The 18,365-nt window shown below is 43.3% G+C and overlaps 1 protein-coding gene across 1 annotated transcript in view; it reads left to right on the top strand.

Moving 5' to 3' along the window:
- Window positions 1-18,365, top strand: part of RRAS (RAS related) — a 69,259-nt gene that overhangs the window by 31,415 nt on the left and 19,479 nt on the right. The window contains exons 2-3 of the mRNA XM_040327500.1: window positions 7,183-7,270; window positions 17,124-17,226. Of these exons, the coding sequence (XP_040183434.1) occupies window positions 7,183-7,270; window positions 17,124-17,226 (191 nt within the window). The remainder of the gene's footprint in view (window positions 1-7,182; window positions 7,271-17,123; window positions 17,227-18,365) is intronic.

The following is an 18,365-nucleotide window of genomic DNA, read 5'->3' as shown; positions in this document are numbered from 1 at the left end:
TACTTTAAAGTGGAGGTTCACCCTATAAAACATTTCTAACACTACATCCAGCACCGTGCTGCATATAAAATGACACTGACCTTTATTTATTTTTTGCCGTAGATATCGTTTAGCCGTGGAATTCACCGCGGCTTCCAGGTAGGGAATCCCGCGGGAGTGGGCGTTCCTATTGTCATGCCAATTGATTGACATGCTAAACGACGGCACACACAGTGCGTCACAACTTCCCGAAGGAAAGTCGGCTCGGCTCTATTCGGCGCCTGCACACCGGCGCCGAATAGAGCCGAGCTTCTTTTGGGAAGTCGTGACGCGCTGTGTGCGCCGTCGTTTAGCATGTCAATCAATTGGCATGACAATAGGAACGCCCAATCCCGCGGGATTCCCTACCCGGAAGCCGCGGTGAATTCCACGGCTAAACGATATCTACGGCAAAAATAAAATAAAGGTCAGTGTCATTTTATATGCAGCACGGTGCTGGATGTAGTGTAAGACATTTTTTATAGGGTGAACCTCCACTTTAAGGCTGGGATTACACCTATGTGAATTGATTTGTCGGTTTCCCCGCATCCAATTCACATAGCAGGAGAATGTGACCGGCTCTCTCTGGATCTGGTTCACGTATCTCTGGGGCGGCAGCCAAGTGCACGGCACAGAAACGTGTGTCTAGCTCAGTTTCGGGGGCAAATTCAGGCAAAGATTCGTCCCTGAACCGGAGAATGGGGGGACACAGCGTTCCGGCGTGACCTGCAGCTGTTTTAAGTGTGAGCCGAGCCTAAATATTATTTTTGGAAGGGATTTTGCAAAACGGTCTAATCTACACAGGTGACTTGTCTTCAGCGTTCTTGGGGATTACCTACATTTTTCCATTGCTGATGTGAATCCTAATACATTTTTATAAACTTGCAGACCATTTATCCCAACACACTTTTAAGCCCAGCAATGGAGATTTTCTATCTATCTATCTATCTATCTATCTATCTATCTATCTATCTATCTATCTATCTATCTATCTATCTATCTATCTCTTTTCATGGAATCCCAGACCTTTAGAGCGTGTGCGCCGATAACCTTACCGGCAGCATCCAGTGTGAATATCTCCTAAATGGTGCCCGTATAGGAGATATTACCTGTAGGTAAAAATTGCAAAGCTGACTTTACTACCGCTTTTAAGTTTTTTTTATGGTTTTTGTCATTTCCCTCTTTGGAGATAAGAAAGCAAATGATCCATTATAAAAGAACATTATTTCCTGTTTGTACAGTCAAGTTGATTCTAGTGAACAACAATAATTTTTTATTGTTTTGATCTCACTGTGGTGTCATCATGGATCTGTATCAAAATACTGGTAGAATAGTTTCCTGGGTGTCTGTTATGCAACAAGCATTTAAAAAAAAAAAAAAAATGAATGTGTATCTGTCAAGTTCAACCTAATGGGAACCACAGGAATATGTGCAATTAATTCACTTGCGGTTAGTGAGAAGGGGTAGAACCTGCAACCTATTGATTTTCCTATCCCGTTAAAGAGACCCTGCTGTGGAACCAAACCACATCTCAGATTATTTTTCTTTGTCTTCATAAAAAAAGGACACCGTAACATTTTTCAGTATGAATTTATTTTTTTTTTTTTATAGCGCAGAGAGAGATTAGAAGGCATGTCTGTTTTTATCGCGGTCTGTGCCCCCGTTGGGGAGACTCCCTCTCTGTCTACCCTGTTTGTTGTTCTCATTGAAAGTGAAAGAATATCGCAAATTTTGGATTGTCTCCGGAATAGAAATAGAGGGGAAATCTTCCAATGGGGACACACTAGTTATGTTGGCCTGGGGGTTCCCCAAGGGATTATCTTAATTTGCAGGGATTTCCTCTCGCTTCCTGTTTCAATATAGTACAGGAAATAAAGGTAAATCTCTGCAATGGTTATAACCCCCTTTTTGTGTTCTTCAAAATGAGTGTTTTGCCTATAGTAATACTTAAAGCGGAATTCTGATTAATAATCGGACACTCACCTGTCCCATGGTCCAGCAATGTGGGCGTATTAAGCCCCGCTCCTCTCCACGGCGCTGTCTTTCTTACTGTGGGTGCCTGGCTGTGGCTTCATAGTGAACATGCACTGTGCATGGCAATCTTCTGGGACCTGTGATGTGTCCCAGAAGATTGCAGGGAGGAGGAAGACGTGAACTTCCTTTGGGCGCTGCGGAGTCCCCTTGGGATGAAGTGAGAGCTTGATGCCTCTAAATCTAGGGTATCTGCTCCCCCCCCCCTTTCCCCCCAAAATGACATGCCAAACGCCAGGGTGTCGCCATCACTTGAAGCGAAAGTTCAATTTTTGGTGTGCTTTTTTTTTTCTCTTACATTTGGAAGGCCAGTACATTCTAGCAGCTGTAAAGCTGGTCATACACTAAGGAATTTTGTTTTTCGGGTCAGATTGTTGGATTTTCTAATTTTATTAGTGTAAAATGCAGTGATGGGAAAATTTAAAAGGGCAGAATGGAAAACGTTTAATTCCGAACAGTGAATGCGGCCTTCGTTTGAGGAATTGCATTAATTCAACATTCAAATGTTAAAGCAAAATGTATTTTGCAGTACTTTGGAACGACATTTGGCACTGCATAATGTGCTGTGAGAATTATCTTTCAAATGTTATATGAATGTTCGTTCAGAAATCTACTAGTGTATGGCCAGCTTAAGGCAATCTCATAAATCAATAAACTCTTAAGATTCCCCATGAATTCCTTAGCAGACCGTCCACAGGGTAAGCTGAATATTATGTTGTCACACTATTTATTTAATAGGGCAGCTTTGCTCTGCGCTGATATAGCGTATGGCTATGACTTGTTCTGTTTGGTTGTGTCACGATGTGAACAAAGTCCAAGGTAGTTATTTCTGTCGGCACCTTGTTTGCTGCTGTCTGGCAGCCTGTGGTGTCCCTGAGAGGCCTGCTGTGTTATAGCCGTCTGCCTCCTTCAGCGAATGCTTGTAAATGAGATCTTACATTTAACAAGCGGTGGTCTTCAGACTGGAGCCTGTGTAGGTCTAATGCATTCTGGATGCATCTACTTTCCCATCCCCCCCCCCCCCAAAAAAAAAAGTTCAGGAAGTTATGATTGTAGCAACAAGCTTGGGTGAGATGGTAGTTGGTATCTAGAATAAATAACTTGGTTGGTAATTTGGCTTGCAGCACTGTCATGCAGCCCTGGGGAACAAAACCATCTCCTGCGCTTGGATGTTTAGCTATACACAGGTGGTGTGATCCACTCTTTGGGTTAAAGCGGTGGTTCACCCTAATAAATTTTTTTTTTTTTCTATCATTAAATTAGGCATAGTAGCGCGAGCTACAGTATGCCTGTATTTATTTTTTTAGCTCGGTACTCACTGTGCAATCCTAGCGAGACGATTCCGACTCCCCGCGGGGAATGGGCGTTCCTATCCAGAGGCAGCATGATTGATGGCCGGCTATGGCGCGTCACGCTTCTCCGGAAATAGCCGAAATAGGACTTGGCGCTTCACGGCGCCTGCGCATAGTCTGTGCGCAGGCGCCGTGAAGAGCCGAGACCTACTCCGGCTATCTTCGGGGAGCGTGACGTGACATAGCCGGCCGTCAATCATGCTCCCTCTGGATAGGAACGCCCATTCCCCGCGGGGAGTCGGAATCGTCTCGCTAGGATTGCACAGTGAGTATAGGGCTAAAAAAATAAATACAGGCATACTGTAGCTCGCGCTACTATGCTTAATTTAATGATGGAAAGTTGTCAATAAGGGTGAACCACCGCTTTAAGGCAAAGCCTATAGTCTTGCAGCCCTCCTCAGAACAGTGGGTATTCTTGAAACTGGAAATAAAGGAGAGGAGGAGGGCGCACCGACCTTGTGCATTACCAATGGTAAAATATATTTTATCAAAAGCGATATTTATACTCGCAAACGAGCATGTAAAAAGGCTTGTCAATTAATCGGACTTGGTCCCTTGACACCTGCAGACAGGACTTGATATGGTGGGGAATCAGATGGTTCCCCCAAATGTCTGATGTGTTTCAAGGGCATACCCTTTTCTTCAGAGCCTAAATGGTCAACACTGGGGTCCTAGGTTTGATCACCAAAAGAAGCACTATCTGCATGGCATTTAAATGTTCTTCCAGTGTTTTGGTAGATAAGGACGTGTGTATTAAAGCCCATCTCCGTTCAGAAGAGACGTTTTGCCACGCAGTGGGGCTGTGCATGCACTGCATGGGTCAACTGCTCATTTTGGTGTATGGGGATTGTAGAACAGATATAATTGCCTAATCCTCCTTGCACAAGACTGGTCCCTGTGGCTCCTGCCCCCCACAGTTCTTGTGCAGTGGACTGTTCCTGATGTCGTCAAGCCCATAGACCTGCTCTGAGCGTGAAGACATTAGGAACGGTGTGCTGCTGGATTGTGGGGAAGCACTTGTTGCTGGTGGAGCAGAGGTTCCGGTGAGTATACAGATTTCTCTCCTTTGGACAAAACCAGTAATTGACCCATGCAGTGCGGGCACAACCCCCAAACTTTTAATTTTTTTCATGTGCCTGGAGTTGGGCTTTTAAGAGTATGTTGACCCAGCATTACGTATGTGTCTGTTGCACCATGTTCTTTTGTTAAGTATCCTGGTCTCTTTTTGTATTTCCTTCTTTGTGTGAAATACCTGGTGACCCTGCTTGCCTATTTCAAGCTGGGCATGAGAACACAGCGTGGTCAGTTTTATGGCTATGCTGGTAGAACAGCCTGTCTGTCCTCCAATTGCCTAAACTTCTGCTGACATACCATCCCCCCCCCCCCCACAGATGTGTACTGCTTCCTCCTTGTCTCTTGCTGACCCCCCCCCCCCCCCCATTTTACAGTTTTCACCTCCACCTCTCTGAGCCCCTTTATGCAGATAAGTGTGTGAGATAGAGATAATATATTATCTCTATCTCGCACACTTTGCCTTCCATTTTTTTTTTTTTGTATATTTAATTCGAGAGACAAGTCCCACAGGATCAACACTTTGAAAATACAGAATCAAAACCATATTGCATGAACATAGGTGGTATTGCACCACAGTGACTTCCATTTCTGTTTTAAACTGAACGAGTTCCTTCAGAAGGTGAGGGTTCACAAATTAAGTTTATCAAGTGTTTAACTAGATATTTAATGTCATTTGCCTTAATGATGGGCTTATATGTTGGGCTGTACCTCGTAGTGTCCTAGTTTATCAATTCTCTATGTCCATGCATTGCAACAGCTATCCTGTCCCTATTCCCCACAGGGACAGAGCGGCTTCATTTCCCAGGCTGCATAGAATCCAATGCATGCATTGCCATCTGCCCAGCATTGCATCACAAATATGGGAGTGCTAATGTAAAAAATGACATTGGTGAGCTTTCTGTGTGTCTGCAAATTCTCTAGGCAGTGTCATTTGCAAATATTGACTTCCTAAATGGAGTTGCCCTAATATGTTGGTCTACAACAGGGGTCTCCAAACTTTTCAAGCAAAGGGCCAGTTTATTGTCCTTCAGACTTGAGGTGGGCCAGATTGTGGCCAGCAGGGGCAGAAAATGTCACATGCCTGGCATGAGTGAGAATTAATATGGCCTTAGGGTTGGTGGTCAATAGGAGTAGTGTCCCTATTAGTAAGAGGAATAGTGTCCTATCATTGGTATCGTGGAAGAAAGGGTGCCCCATTGTTGGTGTCAGTGGGAGGAAAATTCCCCAAATGGCCGGATAAAGGCTAGCAAAGGGCCACATCTGGCCCTCGGGCCGCAGTTTGGAGACTCTTGGTCTACAACATACTAATGTACATAACATGCATTAATGTGCATTGCCGTAATGTGCGCCTTGTTGCACACATTCTTGTTAAGTGTGTAGATCATGGGTCTTCAAACTACGGCCCTCCAGTTGTTCAGGAACTACAATTCCCATCATGTCTGTGAATGTCAGAGTTTTACAATGCCTCATGAGATGTGTAGTTCCGCAACAGCTAGAGGGCCGTAATTTGAGGATCCCTGGTTTAGATGCTTGAATGTCCATAAGCTGCCCACGAGTTCACTTTAATGGTATCTAAAGTCAAAACGTTTTTGGTTTGAGTAGTAAAGTATTAGAACCGCCCCCCCCCCCTTCAGTTTATCCTCTTTGATATGGTGACCAGGACTGGAAATTGGGAATGAACAGAAGCGGGAAGTGTTCTCTGCCCTTGGAAATCATCCTTTCCAGAGGTGTTTCCCTCGCTTCCTCTTGTGTCTTCATGAAATAAAGTAAAGAAAAATCTTTCCAGTGGGACACAGATGGCAAACAATCCATCCATCAATGCTCACCTTACTGCTGGAGTTAACCCTGAGTTGTCTCTGGTGTTGGAGCCTGCCATTTTTATGATGTCATTTCCTCCCCACAGTGGCTGCATTTGGTTGCCAACAGTAATGGGCCTGGAGATGGGTCATTCAGGACCAAACATTGTCACATACTGGAAGCTCTGCTCCGGAGCACAGATGGGTTTCTTGCTGGGGAAGCCATGAATTAGCAGTGGAAATGTTTCCAAGTAAAACCTGTTTAGCAATTGTCTGTATTTGATCTCGGGGAATTATTATTCCAACACGACAATTAAAGTGGAGGTTCACCCGGAAATGTTAATTTTTAACATTAGATTCATGCTCATTTTGTCTAGGGGAATCGGGTATTTTTAAAAAAAATGAAGCCGTACTTACCGTTTTAGAGAGCGGTCTTCTCCGCCGCTTCCGGGTATGGTCTGCGGGACTGGGCGTTCCTATTTGATTGACAGGCTTCCGACGGTCGCATCTATCGCGTCACGATTTTCCGAAAGTAGCCGAACGTCTGTGCGCAGGCGCTGTATAGAGCCGCACCGACATTCGGCTTCTTTCGGCTACTTCTGATGCGATGTATGCGACCGTCGGAAGACTGTCAATCAAAGAGGAACGCCCAGTTCCGAAGACCATACCCGGAAGCGGCGGAGAAGATCGCTCTCTAAAACGGTAAGTACTGCTTCGTTTTTAAAAAAACTACCCGATTCCCCTTTACAAAATGAGCATCAATCTAATGTTAAAAAAAAAAAAATTTCGGGTGAACTCCCGCTTTAAGACATTTGAGGGCTTTACATTATAGCTTATTGTTGGTAGACTATAGCAGTGTTGGTTGATTCACACTAAAAAGTTGTATTTTTTTTTTATCTTTGTTTCTCCAGTCATACTTCGTTTCCGATTATGATCCAACCATTGAGGATTCCTACACAAAGATATGCAGCATTGATGGAAAGCAGACGCGATTGGACAGTAAGTAGTTTCCCTGATTCCCATGATGGCAGCAAAAGATAACAATACACATGTAGATATTGTTGCACAGTATTGCCTTTATTCATCGGCGTGCAGACTGTTCTCACAAGTGATAATACAGATTGTGTGTGTGTGTTTTTTTTTTTTTTTTTTTTTCTGTCCTCTTTGACAAAGATGTGCTGGTTTTCTCCAGATCGCCATGTATATGTAAACCTAAACATCTCTTCTTAACCCCCATTTGGCTTGTAAAATATAACAAAATGCTTTCAATGGCAGATTTACAAGTGTAGCACTACCCGCGAAGGAGCTGCTGGTTATAGATTTTCGGTTTGCGCGTTACCTTTTGTAGCGTCGGTGTCAGGGTGGGAAAGTCCATAAGAAATGCAATGTCCAGACGGATGTAAAACCTTCAACAGTCGGGCTTTATTTTTACTGAATGGTAACTTGAAGTAGAGAAAGTAGAAGGAAGGAGAAGAGCAGGGGAAGGTTCAGGCACACGGTACAGAATGTTCAAAATATTCAATCGGTCTCCACTCTCAGCTATTGAGTGGGTATTGCTCACCCGGATAGTCCCCTCTCACATGGCCTAGCAGATGATGCACACAAACTAATGTCCAGACGGTCTCTGCCACAGACCTTTAAATGTATGTGGATGCGTCCAGAAATCCTCTGCCACAGGATTTTAAAGTCGTGAACCTCCAGCCGTGCAGCAAAAGAGCCTCTTAGCCGATACCGGCAGACTGCAGGGCTTTCAGTATAGTGGATACCTCCTTAATTCGGTCACCAGAGACGCTAGCACTTTGCCGGTCTCCTCCAGGGCAGTTCCTCCCTCGGTTTCCTTCATTAAGACGGCATTAAGACAGGATTGTAGGCCCCAGCCAGCATAACTGGGCCTACTAAACAGTGAAGTAACTCCGGGCCAACGTGGCCCCGAAGTCGGGCTCACACGCACACCTCGCGCCAGGAGGGCAACGAGGCGAAGACCCCAGAAAATGGTGTCTGCCCCTTAAGTATCCTTCCCCAGCATGCACAGCGGGGTCACCACTACTGCCGAGAAAGGACACCCAATACACGGTACACCTGTGTTAACAACATAAGGCCAGGATGGCAACACCACCTACAGGCAACAAGGGAACGTACCAAGTGGTACCGCAGCCAGAACAGAGGCAAATTTGTGTTAATCAACAGGTGTGGGCCCAAATACTGGCCCAGACTTCCCCTAGATTTGGGGTGGGTGCTACACAAGTGTAAAAAGGACCTGATGTTCTGGTCAGAAATTCTGAGCTACCCTGTGTCCTGAGCTTTCTAGTCTGTTATCTCAAAATTATTTTGCCCCAAATGTTACATTTCTGATATGAGTTTTTATTCAGCAATGGCTTTATAAAGAAAATGACAAATGCATATCTTGTATGTTGGCGAGATCTATCTATTTATCTATCTATCCATGTTCTCGAAAAAATGCAGTTTAATCCCAATGTTAAGTGAATGTCCAACTGGAAGACCCTTATAGAAAAGGGATTGAAGTAAACCTGGTGTATAAATTCAGTGTCCCTTCAAATAGCGTGAATATCCCATCGCCATATGTATGCGCCTCTTACCGACATGAGTGGATCTCAGATTATAGAGATCTTCAACACCAAACACAATCCAGATAAGCTGGGCTGTCACAGCGGCTCCAGTAATCTCAGGAACCTCTGTATTGATGGATATACCGACATCCAAAGGAAGGGCTCAAATCATGTGTGGGGAGAAGAGGGAAGCCTCTTATTTTGTTTTTTGTGGTTGAACTGGATGGACTTGTGTCTTTTTTCAACCTGACTAACTATGTAACTATGTAACTATGTAGTGCAGTAGGTTTTAACAAGGGATTTATTTAAAACATGCTTGCATCAAAGAACCGAAAAATTGGCAAAAAAGCAACAAGCAGAGCAGCGGTCTACACCAGCCGCTCTAACAGAATAACGTCTCACAATGGGCTCCACCAAACGCATTTCCTGTAATGGGTTTCAGCTAGTAAAGCAGACTCTGAAGAAGTCTACACCTTGACGATACGCGTATAGGGGACGGAGCCCATGTGCTGATGTCACACCGAGGCTGTCCAATTTAATTTGTATCTATGCATCTACAGCTAGCACAGCTTATAGTGACTTACTTGTGAGTATGTTTGACTCGTCGTTTTTTTTTTTTTATGGAAATAAATTTGGTTTTTTAAACGCCAAGCACTAGATCTCGCTATTGTGTTTTTATATACCTGTGCTGATCGTTGCACACCCGGAGAGCTCGTCAACCACTTGGAGGAAGTGTATCAAATTGAGGACTTCCCGCGTCGGCTTTACACCAGTTCCTTGTGATATCCCCAGAGGGGAACTGCTTTATTTGACCCACTGGTAAAACGGGTCAAATTGTGAGGTGAGCAATCTAATACACAGGTGGAGGAGAGCACAGGCACAGTTTATTTGGATCATCTTACACGAATGGTGGATTGTTTTCCGTCACCTGTTTTACTCATCCTTTTGTCACGGACTGGAATCTTTAGTTAATGTCTTAATTGTATTCACATTGTATATTTAGTAGCGCAGCACTAACAACAAAGACATTCACAAATATCACTTATCCGTCGCTTAGGAAAATATTCTAATGTAATAAAGCAGCTGTTATATAAACAAACCTTTCAAAAAGGGAAGCAATCAAAAACGAATAAGTAGTCCTTCAAACTTCAGCAGCGATATGAACATTACATTTTTGAATAAAAGGGTAATGATCTGTGCAGCCAAGTGGGACCAAAGTTCAAAAAAATGCATGTAGCAGTTCATATGAGACACATCAGCTGTTTTAGATGTTCGACCATCACTACACCTAGGAATTGCACTCACCCGATTCCCAATAAACAATAGCCTCTGTATGTGTAAAAAAATAAATAAAATATATATAAATATATATATATATATATATTATAAACACTTTTTTGGTAAGGTGCCTTGGATCACTGCCAAACTAACATCCGTCCGACCCTCAGAAAAAACGATCAGCCAGAAGGGAATCTCACACTTTCGTCCTCTGATTCACCAGGATACAACCAACAGAGTTTTTCATAATATACCTATCGGAGAGCTGTGATTGTATGCGGTGGTTCCCGGGAAGAAGCCAGAGCCGATGACCAATGCAGCAAGCCGTGTAGTACACCTAGATGTGTTAAGTGAATCCGTCTTTAGCATAGACGGATTCACGAAACGCGTCTTGGTGTACTACACGGCTTACTGCATTGGTCATCTGCTCTTGATTACACCCAAAACGATAAAATCCAAACACCATGGTATAATCAGACCAGATGAAGGGTGGTTTCACACTGCCACATGGTGGTTTAGCTGCTGAGAGGGTGTAGTGTAAATAGTTTTTTTGTGTGGGGTACCTGTGGTTTGTAATGGACTTCTATTGGATTGTGTGTTTTTCCTGCGTTTTCTAAAAGCCCAGCAAGGATGCAACATGCAGGACTTCTAATGCGCTTTCAGAAAATGTACTAAAAACTTGCAATCTAATAGTCTTTGGGAAACTTTGCATGAATTGAATTGTGCTGCTTTAGCCCTGGTTCACACTGGGTAAGTTTTGCTTCGATTTGAGATGCGATTTCACATGTGAAATCGCATCTCAAATCGGCGGCAATTGTCAGCAATGACACCGTCCTAATCGGTGCGACGCCGCATCTGCGGCGCTGCACCGATTTCAAAAAGTAGTCCCTGTACTACTTTTTGCGATTTCTGGCCGCGATTTACATTGACATCTGTGCAGAAACCGGCACAGATGTCTCTTAAATCGCGGCCGAAATCGAGACTGCCGGCGGGAGTGAAATCGTGCGAGTTCAGCTGAACTCGCACGGCTTCACTCCCGCAGCCCAGTGTGAACCGGGGCTTAGACCCAACTTTACTGTCTTGGTTGTAATCTCTAAACATGGAAAAGATTTTGCTAAGGCAACAGATTTGTTTGATTTGTATTCCAATCTGTTCCTCGCCCTGGACACATACAAGGGAAACATGCAGTTAATCTCTTTTAAATCTTGATTGAGGAGATACTGTGTATTGTTGGACCTCCCTAGCATAGTTTTTCAGTGATCTACATTTTGAAGGATCTCCTCTTCATAGGGTGGTGTAATCACAAAGTGCTTGAGGGAGAGGCATTCCAGGGAGGAAGATGGTGGGGCCTGTAGGCTCTAGGCTCCTAAAATGGCCCTGGGGGAGTTTTCCTGGAATGTCAGGAATCTGACATAATGATCTCTGCAAATAAGTTCTTCTAAGGAAGCTAGATAAGAAGACATTCCCGACCTGAGGGAATTCTTCCAGGCAGAGCTGTGTTATCTCCAGTGAATAGGAAGGAGAGGCAGTATTTCTCTGCAAGCACCTCGTAAAGAGCTGTTGTGATTTATGGGTTTTGTTTTATCTTTCAAAGGATTATGTTCAAGTTACTGCGAACAATTGTAGTGTCCATCATACTTTTATTTGCACAAACAGTTAACTTTACAGGACAAGCTTTCGGGATGTTCCTTTTTCAGTGCTTGGACCGTGAAGGGAACACACCGAAAAAGTGTGTGCGCTAATGTGCAAGTAAAAGGTATTGTGTACTCCTATTCTTGTTGAAAGCTCACCAATGTGGCTATATTCACCTAAAACAGTGGTTCTCAACCCTGTCCTCAAGTAACCCCCAACAGGCCATGTTTTGGGAATTTCTCTTGCATTAAAATGGCTGTTCAAAATACCAAGCTATTGACTCTGATTTAAAGTACCTGTGCAAGATAAAAGGAAACCTGCAAACATGGTCAGTTGGGGGTACTTGAGGACAGGGTTGAGAACCACTGACCTAAACCATCACATTTACCCCAAACCAACGTGAGAAGTATTACTCCCCATGTTATTACTAGGTTTTTAAGTCCTGCAGGGGCAGCTGCAAAGAGCGATGTTTGTAATGATGTAGGCAAACCCCCAGAACTACATTTCCAAAGAACCCTTTCCCTACATAGTGTGCAGGTAAGCCTTTGGCTGTCGAGTCAACAACTGCTTGGAATGAAATTCATGTATGCATATGGAACAAACAGAGGGGTAGGGGATGGGTGGAGTACAGCAGGGTTCCGCACACACTGCGCAGAAAATACTTTTTGTCAGCCTGTACACGTTAAATCGGTATTTAACGCTGTTGTTGTTGTTATATTTTTAACCAGCCCCTTGCAGGTTTTTGTCATAGTGTGCCATGCTTTACACCTGTCAAAAGGATGCCCTCCGGCATTGTGGGGTCACTAGGATGCTTCCACCTTTTACCCCGTCTTACTTCCATGTTCATTCCATTCGACCACTTGAATAGCTGGAAATGGATAATGTCATTACCACTGGGACCGAAACAACTAATCGATTTATGAAAATAGTTGTCAACCATTTTTCATAATCGGTCAGTTGATTAGTTGACCTGCATGCAGAATGCATTATTTCTTTACATATCAGGAAATACAGTGCAGCACACATACAGCCCAGTACACCATCCATATATCAGTAAGTGCCTGAACTTGTGAATGTGTGAGGAGCAATTCCTCATGGGACATGTAGTCCTAGACAGGAAGTGAGTGTCTCTAAAGGCAGCCTTGTGTTTTTTTTTTTTTTTACTTTACTATCAGGGCACTCTATACTATACTTTGCAGCTTGCTATAGGGGCACTATGAAGGCAGGAGGAACCAGAAGGTCCGGTGGGGGACACCAGAAGAGGAGAATCAGGGCTGCTCTGTGCATAACCATTACACAGAGCAAGAAAATATAACATGTTCGTTTTAAAAAAAATAAAATCACTTTAACCACTTCAGTTCAAGAAGATTTCGCTGCTCAATGACGTCAAACGCTGATAAACGTTCACAAACGCGGCTCACCAGCGTTTTTTTAATTTTTTAATCCATTGAAATAAAAATGAAAGCTAAACGTTAACGCGGAAAAACGCTATTGCAAAAACTTTGAAATACTCACTGCAAAGGTACTGGCGTTTTTTATAACGTTATTTTGATGTCCAGTTTTCATGAGGCCTTAAAGTAAACTTTTAACAGTATTATGCATGCATGTCTAAAATTATTAAAAAGAGATCTCTCCCTCTCCTTCTCCCTCTCCCTTTATAGATGGATATTTAAAGCGGTGGTTCACCCTAAATAACATTCTACTATAAAATACAGCATACTAGCGTGAGCTACAGTATGCCTTTATTTTTATTTTTGGCGCCGTACTCAGTTTAATCCCATAGTGAAGTTTCAGACTCCCCACGGGGAATGGGCATTCCTATGGAGAGGGAAGATGATTGACGGCCGGCTATGGCGTGTCACGATTCCCGAAAATAGCCGGAGTAGGTCTCGGCTCTTCACGGCGCTATGCGGCGCCTGCGTACAGACTAGGCGCAGGCGCCGTGAAGAGCCAAGTCCTATTTCGGAGAAGCGTGACGCGCCATAGCTGGCCGTCAATCATCCCCTCTAGTCTGAAACTTCACTACGGCATTAAACTGTGAGTACGGGGCCAAAAAATAAAATAAAGGCATACTCTAGCTCGCGCTAGTATGCTTGATGGCATGCCAAAAAAAAATTCTTAGGGTGAACCCCCGCTTTAAGAATAAATTGCTCTTAACATATTAACTAAATTATACACCCCACTTTTTTAAGGTTATTTATCAAATTATTTAAAACAATCGGCCAACTAATCGATTATGAAAAGAATCATTAGTTGCAGCCCTAATTACCACACATGCACACGAAATGCACATTCCAGTAGCACAGAGTGGGTGCCTTAAATGTATTCCTGAGCTACGCATGCGCGGCTCGCTGTACATTACCACTGACAGGGAAGCATTTGACAGAAAAGACCATTAGGGTCATAAAAACCCTGCCTGTCGGTGTGTTTTAACCCTTTGTTTTAAACGCGTCTTGTAAACGCAGCAAAACTGACATTTTAAACATGAGTTACTATCTGTCAAGTTAAATCGTTCAGGAGCAGTTGTAAAAACATCCGTGTACATGAAGCCTAACACTAAAATCTCAACATCTAAAGACCTTCACAATTTTAACACTAACCTATCTAGCCCTGTAAAGAAGGAATCGATATACATGCCTTTTTTGAAGCCTGTCTCACCCGATCCCACGCTTCGCTGTGAAGGCGGGCGCAGAGGACACCGCCGACAACGGAAGCCTCATAGTAAGTCTGTTGGTGACGTCCCTCCCCATTCATTTCACAGCAGTTGTCTGCTGTGTCCTCCACCTTTTGAGTGAAGAAAGTTGTTATTTTGGAATTCTTGGCCCTGAAGCGTTTGGCCCTGTTGCTGACAATGACATGGTAGATTATGTTACAATCTTCTCTTTGTTTACAGTCATGTCATGTTCGTCTCTACAGATGGTTGATTGCGGTGCACATGTCTTTACTTAACTTCAGTTTCGATGAGCTTAATTAAAACCAAGAGTTTCAACCTTTTCTCACTCTGAAGCTGGCAGTAAACTTTCAGTAGAAGTCATGGGTGATAAAACATTAACATATATAGTTCTAAATGTCCCTATAAAGTAGATCCCTATCGGAGTCCATTTTCAAAACCTCATACTAGAGAATTGCCCAAATGAAATCCACTGCTCCCCATTGTTCCTTTTTTGGGATATAAATACATTTTTTCCTTTCACATTTGTCCCTCTGTAATGTTTGTTGTATGGGTCTATTTGGTTGTGTTTTTTTACTTTCCGAAAGCATTTGTTATCTATCTTGGACCCCTTACCTTATTTAAACTAACTTTGATCGGCTCCACCTAAATGGAAGAGGATGGAGTGACAGGAACAATACATTTCAACTTGCTGTATGTTTCTCAACCTTTTCACTCTGGAAAAACTCTTGATATTTTCCAGGTCTTGGAGAGCCCTAGCCGAAACTTTTGTCTACAGTTTGCAGTACCTTGGCATGGTCATCAAACTGTAGTATAAATAGAAGAATGAACTGGTATGTCTAGCATGTCTAAAACCCTGGGCAGATTATTGTATACTTTCTCCTGCTCTGTATCCCATTTTTAGTAATCCTTGAATAATAACTGAAAAGAAAAATGGACAGAATAAAAAATGTCCCCTAATATTGGAGGCCAGTGTAGAAGTGCCCCCATTGTTGGTCAGTGTAGGTAGGGGATCAATTTGCTATTACTCACCACTCACAGAACCCTTAGCAACCCAAGAAGGGACCTTGAGGTTCTAAGCAGCCTTGGTTGACAACGACTGATCTATAGCCAGCTCCCTACCCCATTTATACTTGCCTTCCTCCTCACCTATTGCTCCATTGCAGTGCAGTCCTAACCATGTGGGTAGGATAGTGTTTAAGCCTACACAGTGTTGGCAGTCTGCCACCCAGGTCGGAGCACTGCAGCATGGGAGGTGGTCACATTTTGCTCCATGAGCACTACATTTTTGTGATCGCTGCTACGGAAGGAGCAAAGAAGGCTGCAAGTAGGTCGGTTGCCCTCCTTTTTTTACTTTGTTCTGCATGGGAAAAGTAACAACCTCTTGTTCTGTGGAATCATTTCCTTGCTGTTTGTACCAGTGCTCTGACACGCATTGCTTTCTCACTAGAAGTTGTAGTAGTCTTATCTGGGCAGTAATGATGCCTAGTGTTGCTCATGCAGTACATTGGTTATATTTGGGGTGGGTAAACTTGGTGATGAGCATTTTTAGTGAGATTTCGTCTGTCCGACATGCAGTTTAAGGGCTTTCTGGCCCACTTTTATTAAAGGGAAAAGCAAATGAAAGTAAAATTTCAAACGTTGTTTGATGGCCAAAACCCACTCAAGGGTTTTCTCCATCAAACAATGAAAAATGCAGAGTCCTCTAGCTTTCTTGTCTGTAGCACTGCTCCCATTTGTACTGGTCCCTCAGACCAAGCTCCCTCAGCCTCTTTGTAGAAGCACTTGGTTGCACAGGCCCTCTCCTGGCCTCTACATAGAAGATCTCTTGGCACCCGGGATTCTCTTATTCTGGAGATCCACAGAATTCCTCCAGGCCCCTGAATCTGCTAGTTTTCTCCAGCTCTTTCCTGAAGACTTGCTCAGCAGTCTTGCCTCCTGTGGGTAGTCTCTCCAACATGGATGCTTGCCTCTCGAATGGATCCCTCCCCCAATATCTGGAGCACACACCTCTCCAAAAAAAGCCACACCTTTATCTCAACACAAGGGCCCTTACCTATGGCCAGCTACTGGCTTATAAAGAGTGTGCACCTCGACGGGACACCCTGCAAGTATCCAGGAAGGCTTGGACACTACTTTGAGTGGGACGAAGCCTTCCAACTCCAGATCCAGGATTGCGTAACTTGGAAAGCTTTAAACAGTTTTCTCTGCTCACAATAAACACTTGAGCCCCACAAGTCTGCACAAGTGCAAATCCTTTTTTTTTTTTTTTTCCTAAACTCTCATCGTGACGGGGCCTCACTCTGTCACAATGGTCAATACCTGAATTGTAGTCCTTCGTTCCTGTGCACAGAAAAAAAATGCCTTCTAGAATTATAGTAACCTGATTGCTATTTCCAGGCATGCACAGTTTAGCTCTCGGGAATAAAAACATCACCTGCGACAACCATAACATTTGCTATTAAGCAATTTTAGAGAATATAGCAGCAATTTAATCACTACAAGAAAATTGCCCATCTGACCTGACCCTTACCAATGCCACACTGGGCTCAGGCCCACATAGCCCAGAACTACACGCATATAAATGGTGACAAAATGTTTAATTGTTTTACATAAGATTTTTTTTCGTAGTGTGTGTGTGTTTGCTCTCTAGTATTGCCTACTCAAAGCTTGTACGTTACATTATTATTATTTTTTTTCCTAGTTCTGGACACAGCCGGACAAGAGGAGTTTGGAGCGATGAGAGAGCAGTACATGAGGACGGGAGAAGGTTTTCTCCTTATATATGCAATTAATGACAGAGGAAGGTACAGTAATAAAAAGGAATCATTCATCCCTTTTTTTTTTTTTTTCATAATTTTATATAGGAAGTCTGAATTAACATAATCGCATTATGTAAAGGATTTCAACACCTATTCCTCTCCTGTACACACTTACATTCCCAGCTTTAATCATACTAGTAATTAAAGGCACTTATTTGCTCTTGTTTAACATCGGGGTGATCAAAGGGTTAAATTTGTGCCTATATGTGGGGTATGGGTGCGCTAACACTAATAATACATATTTGGATCTATACAATAAGCAAATATATATATATTACTGAAACACCTTTTAGATACTAGAAGATCTAGTAAAAAAGTCTGTGTATACTGAGCTATGTGATGGTAATGATTGCTCAGATTCCTATACCAAACAAATGGTGTAAACTGAGCTCATATGAACCAGTCCAATTTGTGCTTGAAACCATAAAATGAAGAAGAATTCTCATAAGTAGTCCTCAAATATGAAGAGAGTTGTGTGCTTCCAAACAGGTAAAATAATGTTCCACCTTCACCATTTAAGCAGTCACCCGAAGTGAGTAAATGAGATGGCTCCTTACCAGATAAATGTGCCCCTTAATTTGATACCAAAGAAGGGGACATTTAAAGCTTTTGACAGATCACCTGTGCAGTCAAATGCGTCCTGGCAGTGATGATTGTTGCAGTCATGGATAGCCCGATAAATGCATGTAAAATAGAACGGTGCCAAACATAGTGTAATACGTTTATTTGAAGTTAAAAATATAAGCAGAGGGAGCCAAGTGGCCGCCTACCATTTGTGGTGCCTTGAACCCGGCACTGAGGCTTGGTCGCGTTGGAACAAGTGTCGAAACCTGGGCGCAGTGTACCGCTCTCGTCTTTAGAGTGTGTGTTCCACCTCAGCGGTGATGGGAGCCAGCGTTGCAGGAAGTGATGAAAGTTGCGTGCGTGGTTGGGTGCCGCCCCGACGTACGTTTCGTTGTGCCAGGACGCATTTGACTGCACAGGTGATCCTGTCAAAAGCTTTAAATGTCCCCTTCTTTGGTATCAAATTAAGGGGCACATTTATCTGGTAAGGAGCCATCTCATTTACTCACTTCGGGTGACTGCTTAAATGGTGAAGGTGGAACATTATTTTACCTGTTTGG

The sequence above is a fragment of the Rana temporaria genome, chromosome 10 (assembly GCF_905171775.1).
Source record: "Rana temporaria chromosome 10, aRanTem1.1, whole genome shotgun sequence".
Taxonomy (NCBI): domain Eukaryota; kingdom Metazoa; phylum Chordata; class Amphibia; order Anura; family Ranidae; genus Rana; species Rana temporaria.
This window is presented reverse-complemented; position numbering and strand designations above follow the sequence as displayed.